At 40.8% G+C, this 9224-nt stretch overlaps 2 protein-coding genes across 2 annotated transcripts; one reads left to right on the top strand and one right to left on the bottom strand.

Annotated features, from left to right (window-relative positions):
- Nucleotides 1-285: 285 nt before the first annotated feature.
- Nucleotides 286-7193, top strand: LOC129358670 (F-box only protein 40). Its single transcript, XM_055027741.1, has 4 exons — nt 286-307; nt 1388-3263; nt 4660-4667; nt 5621-7193. The coding sequence occupies exons 1-4, from the start codon at nt 305-307 to the stop codon at nt 5801-5803; spliced, it is 2070 nt and encodes a 689-aa protein (XP_054883716.1). The 5' UTR covers nt 286-304; the 3' UTR covers nt 5804-7193.
- Nucleotides 7194-7358: 165 nt separating this feature from the next.
- ttc36 (tetratricopeptide repeat domain 36) lies at nt 7359-8995 on the bottom strand. The gene is made up of 3 exons (XM_055027743.1): nt 8795-8995; nt 8395-8583; nt 7359-7713 (listed from the first exon to the last, which is right to left on the bottom strand). The coding sequence occupies exons 1-3, from the start codon at nt 8898-8900 to the stop codon at nt 7445-7447; spliced, it is 564 nt and encodes a 187-aa protein (XP_054883718.1). The 5' UTR covers nt 8901-8995; the 3' UTR covers nt 7359-7444.
- Between the last annotated feature and the right edge of the window lie 229 nt (nt 8996-9224).

Genomic DNA, 9224 nt, shown 5'->3' on the forward strand with positions numbered 1-9224 from the left:
GTGTGACAGTGGTGCCCCATCCCACTGGCCTGTCTGCCACTTTGTTGTGTCTATTTATAATGTCCAGACAGTGCAGAGGTTATTCAGAGGTGCCGGTGAGCACAAGGCGACAGAAGAACAAAGGGTGAGAATGTTGTTATTGTAGCAGCTGCTGACTAAAACCTTTGTTAACTTTATAATAGAATTGCAATTAAAAGCTATGCATTTTAAGATTTACATATTTTTGCTGCTTTTTCTTGGATGCTGATGCTGCATTTTATTTTACAGGACAACAAACAAATGTTCTGAAACAGTTAGATTCCAAATGGTGAGTACAGATATGTTTTACCCCCAGGCCTAAAATAAAAATAAAAAATTAAATTAAAAAAGTGTTTAAAATATGCATTGTTTTCACTAATGAGGTCACTGCTACCACCTGCTTTATTAGGTTTGATGTATTGGATCTGATTCTCAGGCCTTCCTTAATTCTTTGAGACGCAGAGTCAACAAAGACTCTGGGTCCCATCCTAGCTTATGGTTCATACTGTCATGATAACATCACTCAGTTGCAGCAGACTTGCCGGCTGTAAATCCATAATGCAAATTGCCCTCTTCTGAGGGGAGCTCTGTTGGATCGACATCCGATTTGATTGAAAGCCAACTCACTGTCATGTTCAGTAAACTAGTGGGAGATGATTTGGGATTTGGGACATGATATTCTACCCTGAGGAAGAAGGCGGTGGTTTTTAAACTAGTGTTGCTGGGAGAGAAAAGGCAAAATGCACCTAGAAAATGTTTCTCACACATTGTTGCACCACAACCAGTGTGAATATCGCAGCTGAATTCAGACCACGAGACATTATTGTAATCTCTTGGTGTCCGATTTTGGACAGGTTGAGCAAATATGAGCCACACTGGAAGGAGCGGCACTGGGTGTAGTCTTTCAATGGTGTAGGCAATCTGCATTAAAGATGGTATTTTGTATACCATGGCTGAAAGAAGTGATTATTTTTGGCCCTGTACACACGGAGATGAGCACAGTATGTTTTTTGTAAATGATTAAGAAAAAATCTGAGAGGCACATGCGGGATAGAAAGGTTGGTGGCGCGTCAAAATACATCCACTATAGAACCCGGTATCAAAAGTGGTCATTTCTAGTTTCACAAGATGCTAAATTCATGTGAATGCACTACCTAAATGACAAAAAAATCCTGCCTAAAATTGTGTCCTTGTAGGTGGAGCTTTAGTTACTGTCATCCAAAACCAATCTTCAACAGCACAATTGAAGATAGTTCTTTTTTTTAAATTGTTATTACGATTATTCTTGACAAAGAAATAGCTGGTGCAAATGCCTAGCAATTGCAGAAATATTGCCCACGTTGTGTTGTGTTTTTCTTTGTCTCTTCAGGCAAAAGGAACAAGAATGGCAACGGGCATCCATGATCACTGTGACAAGTGTTACAGTGTCAGCTGTCAAGCCCCAGTAAATCTTTCCATCTCATGTATGGTCATTAAGTGTCACAAAAACTGTGGCGCCACCTTTCACATGTGTAAGCAAGAAGAGCACGAGCTTCTATGTCCAAACGAGACGGTGCCTTGCTTTAATGCTGACTTTGGCTGTCCGCTCAAAATGCCTCGCCACAAGTCAGCCAAACACCTGGAGGTCTGCCCAGCCAGTGTTGTCTGCTGCTCTCAGGAGTGGAACCGCTGGCCTGTTCCTGAAACAGACATGACCTTTTACAGAAACGTTTCTGAAAGTCTTCAACAGAACACAGAGGCAAACCTTGACTTTGCTCTGGCCCTCCGGGATCAAGCCCTGCTGTTTCAGTCCATTAAAATGAAAAGCATTTTTCCTGAGATGATTGAGGAAGAGCCTGCCTCTCCAAATATTTCCAATGGAGTTAGCAATTCTGTTGAGGACACCTCCTGCTCTTTAGATTGTGGCGAATTTACAGAAAATCGCAGAGCAGAGATGGAGGGAAGAGAACTGAGTCAAGAAGAGACAGATGCCTTGGCAAAAAATGGGAATGTGGCAAGTACCCAAAATTACAATTCATGGGAGAAAATATTTAAGAAGGATAAGGAAGGGTGCAACCAAGCTGTTAAATGCTTAAATAATGGAGGAAAAGAGGAAGAAAAGGAAGAGCAAAAATCTTTAAACTGCGAAGTAGAAAAGGTGGGAAACAGAAACTCACATCAACCTGAAGTTAATGAATCCAGAAATATGAATGGTGGAACTGGCCTTGCACCTTGGCAGGACGGTGTCCTTGAAAGGTTGGGCAAAGAAGTCAATATTGCAGAATATAACATGTACCTGGTGCACAACGGGGCAATGCTAATTAACTTTGGTCAACTTGCTGCATGCACTCCAAGAGATAAGGACTTTGTTTACGGTAATCTGGAGCCAATCGAGGTTCAGACCGTCCGCTCATTTAACGTTCCTGCCAGCTACCGAGCAAAGCGCAGTCACCTCAAGGACCCATCACACAAGGCCAAAACTGCACACCAGAGTGTGGATACTCTAGATTTGGACGTGTCAGTTGAAAATCTTCCCACATCTGAAGAGGTCAGTGCAACACTTCTCTGTTCCCTCGAAAAAGAACTGAAGGGACATTTAATTTCAGAGAGTGTTGCGACAGATGGTCTTTATGTAGATACAGGAACACAAACGTACAACTTTTCTTCTGCCCCCTTTAAAGCAGATGCAACTCTAGCTGATGTCATTGCAGAACGACCTCATGGCCTCCATCTTGATGTTGAAACTGAACCTGTCACCAGAAGACACAACAAAATCAGCTCATCTTTCAGCTACATGTGCGGCCACTACTTCCGCCGCGATGAATTCCAGTATCATTTCAGGAATGCTCACTGTGACATACAGGCCTCTCTAAGTGGCTGGTTTCAACAGCGCTGCCCTTTGGCATACCTCGGCTGCACTTTTTCTCAGACAAGGTTTCACCCGTCAGGTCAAGAAGCAACGATCAAATACCGCCAAGATGTCAGCACCCTTGTACTTCAGCCACTCTTCCCTACATCCTTCACAGACGCTGGGAAAAGTCTGAGCCCTCAAGGAAGTGCTGGTCAAGATGTCAATGGCCTCAGCAGTCTACCTCTTGAGATCCTTCAGCATATTGCTGGCTACCTTGACAGTTTTACTCTGTCTCAGCTATCACAAGTTTCCCATCTGATGAGAGAAGTTTGTGCCACACTGTTGCAGGACAGAGGAATGGTGTTTTTGGAGTGGAAGAAAAAGATATATTCTCATGGTGGAAGTTCATGGAAAAGTCGGAAAAAAGCAAGTATTTTCAGATTTTCCTTATTTTGTTCATTGCTGCAGATGGTTTTATCGTCTCAGTTTAATCTAGTACAGAATGGTCCAATTTTAATCTCAATCTTGTGGAAAGTAAATACAAGGCCACATTTCCATATTGGTATATCAGGTAGTAACTGTCATCATTACTTTGTGTCATTGGAACATTTCAGTCATTCATAAAACATGACAGCAGCTGCTGTAAATACTCTCTAAGCTCTCAGTAGTCCTCTCCAACAGTATTTCAGTCTCTAACAGCAGGGTTGGCAGCTTTTAATGGCTTTCCCCTTAAAGTGGCTTCTGACTTTTTTCACCTTTTACTGTCTTCAGTGAAGATTACTGCCCTTTAGAGTCAGGCAGCAAAATGAAACATGAGTGAAGCGCTTTGTTCCATGTCCATCAATGGTTCATTAAACTGATGGCACAATGGCTTGTAAAGGAATTAATCCTACTCATAATACAATGAGGACATTCACTTTTATGTGATAGATAGAAAAAAGGCAGTGCAGAACTTTAGGGAGAAGAAAAAGTTGCATGCTTTTAAAAAGTTGGGAAAAACAAAGCAAAAAGTGTATTTAATATTACCCTGAATCCTTTATGCAATGCATTTGTATTCAACCCGCACCACCACTGAAATAAATCCAGCAGAATAAATTACTTTTAGGAATCACAGAAAGACTACATTCACTAAGCAGACAGATGTGAGACAAATTATACGTTTTTACTCCTGCGTAACCCAAACCAACCTTTTCGCAGCAATCTGAGAGGCCAAGTTCCAATCTTTGCAACCCTCAAAAAATCTGATTTGTGCCATTTCCATACATTGTGCAAAATCCATCACATATCCAATAGTTTTCAAAGCGTTTGTAGTCTGAACAGTTGTGTTGCACTTCCTCCAAATTTTACATCACTGATGTGAGTCATGCGTCATAATTCTCCACCAGAAGAAGCCAGTAAATTTGGACATAAATTGTGGTCGAAGTACGCAGTTTACAAAATTACAAAATGTGATTACGGTCATGTTTAATATGTAACGGCTCTACAAAAATAAAAAATCTGATTCTGAAAGAGACAAAGGACATTTTCAAGATGTCAAATTGCAAAGTCAAATTTCTTTTTTATGTTTGTTTAACATATACAACTATGTATATAACAACTGAAGGTGACATATTTACTTCATTGTGAAATAAAATAGCACAAATTAAAACACAGTGGAACTTCAAGAAATGTTGAATTTGAAGAAGTATCGATATTCACATCATAGAGCTGAAAAGATTCATTTATTTCTCATGTGTTTCTTTTTCTTTGGGAGCTCACAGCAACTCTGCTAAAATGTCAGAGGTCATATTCAACAGCTGTCATCTCACCAGGTTTACCCGTTTTTGTTTTCCACAGCAACTAGCCTCCTTAGATTGTGATGCCACAAAGATGCTGGTTGTTCCAGGAAACTACACCCACATAAGTTTCACTTAAGCCTCATTCAGATTTATGAGCGCTGTGTAGAAGCTGTTGAATAATTTAGAAGTGCTGAGCAGTAGTAATTGAAAGTCAGCGTTTTGTGTTAGCACCGTCTCCTTCTGAAATGCATCCAAATCTGGAGGACTGCTTCAGACAGAGCAGATAAATCGTGCTCACTTTCAGTGGCAGGTGCAGAGTTATTGAAGTGGACTTTAAGAATGCATTTAAAACTTTTTAGTAAACAATAATATATTTGAAATCAAATTATTTTAGATCATATTTTAGACCAAAATCATTAAAGCAAGGCACCGTCTCGTTTGGACATAGAAGCTCGTGCTCTTCTTGCTTACACATGTGAAAGGTGGCGCCACAGTTTTTGTGACACTTAATGACCATCAAAGTAAAAGTAGGTGGTACAAATAAGAATAAAGTGTAACCCATTACAGAGTTTTTAAAATATATTTTCTGATGACAGTACATTTCAGAAACTGTCTTACCTGAAGCTTACAAAGAGGAAGGGCATTAATTCTTGCATCTATTTTTACACTGAGTGTTGGTCAGGAGGTAATCACGAGACAAAGAGGATTCCAGCGACATCATTGATGTGGAATGGCCTAAAACCAAACACAGTAACAAGTGGGATATATGATCTCCCCTGGAAACACTTCAGGTTGAAATGAATGCCTGGGCAACAGCTGGGTATTTGATCTGCAATGACTGGCATAATTTGTACAAGTTTGTAACAGACGGTTCAGAAATCCCATCATGCTCTGACATGGAATGAAAATACTCAGTGCTCTAGATCCCATCTAAGTTAAAAATACTGCAGTTTGCCCTGCTGCTGAAGTTATATTTTTTCTTTATGTTTCACAGATCTGGAGGTTCAGCTCTCTGTTTTCTCCTGTGGACCGCTGGAGTTTCAGTAATGCTCCTTCCATGTCGGAGCACCTGAAAAGCTGCTCCTTCTATCAGAGAGAGGAGCGCAGGGAGCCGGCGGCTCTGGCCTGCCTGCAAGAGGTCAGAGTAAAGCACCAAGAACTGAAGCACAAAAGATAATCCTTACATCTTGGAACGCAGTGGGTGGACCACAGCAGGAGCAATGTCATCTTAGGAATCACTGAAGAAATTGGCTGATACATGTGTTCTGCACAGCTGCCGTGTAAAAGCTGTAAAAACCTTCGTTAGGCATTTTTAATCATCTCACTTAAGAGTAAAATTAATTAAATAATTGTCTTGGTTTTAGCTTTAAGCAAAAATTACCCTTGTTGCTTGAAAAGCCAAAAGGAAATGATGCAGCTGGTTCAACATGGCAAGACTGACATCCAGTGGAGCAGAGCAGAAGTGCCTGCACAAAACATGGCATCACATTACAGTGTATTAAAAGAATTTAGATATCTGAATCCAGGCTGCCTTTAGTGTGGATTCGAAAAATATATATATATTTTTTTATTTTCCACAGTTGGTAGCACTGTTGCCTTGCAGCAAGAAGGTCCTGGGTTCAATTCCCAGACTGGGGTCTTTCTGCATGTAGTTTGCATGTTCTCACTGTGCATGCGTGGGTTCTCTCCGGCTTCCTTAGGTGTGAGTGTGTGTGCATGGTTGCTTGTCCTGTCTGTCTCTGTGTGGCCCTGTGATGGACCGGCGACCTGTCCAGTGTGACCCCGCCTTTTGCTTGTCCACAGCTGCAGATAGGCACCAGAACAGATAAATATGTGGATGTGCCATAACTTTTTCCAGCTGAAGTTATTATCTTTGGACCTAAAGAGGGCCGATCGAGAGTCGTCGCACAGCTTTGGCTATTACTGCTAGAAACTTGAGATCAGGCCTGAAATCTGGGTGTAGTGATGAACTCTGACCTGAACCTCCAGAGACACATAAAGACAGTTACAAAGTTGGCCTTCTATCACCTGAAGAACACTTTTAGGATTACACAAACATCTGAAGAAACTCATGCATGCATTTATCTTTAGTTACATTGATTACTGATTTCTTTTCAGATCAGACAGCTGCGCTTTCTCACTAAGACTGGAAAAATAGAGCACCTGACTCCAGCTCAAAAGTCCTTACACTGGGTTCCTGTATCTCTGATACTACATTTGAAAACACTTTTGTTAGTTTATAAATCACTGAATGACTTATTATCAAAATACATTAAAGATTTTATGTATCAACCCTCCAGATCCCTCAGGTCTTCTAATTTAAGTTTACTCTGAATGGAGAAGCAGAGTTCAGTTGTCATACTCCATTAATCTGGAGAAAACTTCCAGAAATGTTATAAAACAGCTTAAAACTGAGTTTGTTCAAATCAAGGCTGAAACCCACCTGTTTAGAGTTACTTTTGATTCATAACAACTGGAACATTTGTCAACATATGTGATGAATATTTGCTTGATCATTTGACAGAATGTAATGCTTATTGCTTGTTTCAGAATTGTATTATGTTTTTATGGTGTAGAATACTTTAAACGACCTTTTTGTTGAAATGTGCAATACAAATAATCGACTTGAATGCACAAATGTTGAACAGTGAAAAATTGGAAACAAAACTGAATTATTTGTTTCTAACACACTTTTCAGTATTACAGTGGAAGGAGCACTAACGACAAAGTCATTTAAAGACATTAAAAAAAGCAAACATTTTAATTTTGTGACATTCAGCATCAGAATAAAAGACACTGACAAAAATATCTTCACCGACTACTCCGTCTCTGGCAACATGGGGTTGCGAAGATTATTGATCACCTCTGACAGCATTTTGTTGCACAGAGCTGCATATGGATTAAGAAGCACTGCCTGCTGTCGAGCAAATTCACTTCCGAGAGCAGCCGCTTTCTCAAAATCCACTCTGGCCTCATCATTCTGGCACGCTAGTCTCCGCAGGAGGCCTCTCTGTACCAGAGCCTGGCAGGCGCTGCGTCCTGCACCGCCGCTGAGGGAGATGGCTTGATCGAGATCCTGAAGGGCTCCTGGCACGATAAAGTATGCAGAAATATGTTATAGAGGAGGATTTTCATTCTAGTATATTTTAAAAAAGAATCATATACAGCTGTAAACTTTTGTTTGCTGATCATTTCTTTGAGTAGTTTTACCTAAATTGCAGTATTTGTAACAGTAAAAGCTTCTTTTTTTAGGGTAAAGAAAAACTCATTAATATTAAAAACCTCTTTTTCAAAGGAGGAAGCAACAAATACAACATAGAAAAATAAACAATAGAATAAAATAGAAGATATGAGAAAAGTATTGTGCATGAAACACACAGAAATGCGTTGCATTACATTGATAATGTTAGAAACAACTAATGACTAACAACTTCCTTTAACCAATAGGTTTGTTTGGAACAGTGCAGTGTGAAATGAAACCGTATCAGATAAAAAAATTATTTTTAGCTGACTATCAGGTGTGAAAATGCATTTAGATAAACATGATACGAACAGTAAAATTCCTGGAATCCACTTCCTAAAACCCGCATAAAAAGACTATAATAATAAGAGGCCAACACAGGGCTTATGAAGTTACAATGCTGAGAAAATGCAGCAGACAGGCAGAGTTCCTGCACTGTGTCACGCTGGCCTCGGACTCAGCAGTCTGACATGCTGGCACAATGCAGTGCCTCTGGGAAGGGTTATTACTGGATTTGTTGAATTTACCTGCTGTGTCCCCCAGCAGCCGCAGGGTCTGGGCCCGGTTGTTATAGGCAGAGGCTCGCTGAGGCAGGATGTGGACTGCCTGGCTGAACAGCTGAAGAGCAGCTTGCAACTCCCCAGCCTCTGCCGCTGAGACACCCTGCATCTCCAGCTCTCTCACTTGCTTCAGCAACTCCATGTCAAAACCCCTGTCTGGCAGGAGGAGATAAACAGGTTGGAAGCGCATTCACACTCAGCTGACAGGTACCGTGGCAAAGAAAAACACAGAAATGTCACCCAGAACTAAGTTTTGATTACACTGTTTTGTTTTTTTTTTCTTCCTTGGAATGGAATGTGCTCAAATAAATTCAATATGCTGTGACATGATATGCAGAGACACAGCAAGTCAGAAGCTCACGCTCACCATCATCAATTAATTCTTCCTCTTGGTTCAGGGCAGAAACATCTCCAAAGGGGGTGGTGGGGTTGAATATAGCCTGGAGAACAGCTCTGTCATGTGCTGAAGCCATCTTCCTGCTGTCTGTGGAGTAGGCAGAGAATCACAAAAACAAAAAAAAGAAGAAGGAAGTAATGACACCTAAATCACAGCGGGACAGGGCATTCTTCCTCCCCTAAACTGTGCCATCGATGCCAGCCAATCAGAGAAGGGGGTGGAAGCAGAGGTGGACTTTGAGATTCCAGCACATCTGAATTCAGTTAACTGGGGGAAAAAATGAAAGTTAGAAAGCACTGAACATATGAGCTCTCATGCAGAAGAAGCAACTAACAGATTAGTGTTATATTTTACCTTGTTGTTTACATAAAACATAGGAACAGCTTACTATGTTTACTAT

The sequence above is a fragment of the Poeciliopsis prolifica genome, unplaced genomic scaffold (assembly GCF_027474105.1).
Source record: "Poeciliopsis prolifica strain line A6 unplaced genomic scaffold, Auburn_PproV2 SCAFFOLD004, whole genome shotgun sequence".
In the NCBI taxonomy this organism is placed as follows: Eukaryota; Metazoa; Chordata; class Actinopteri; order Cyprinodontiformes; family Poeciliidae; genus Poeciliopsis; species Poeciliopsis prolifica.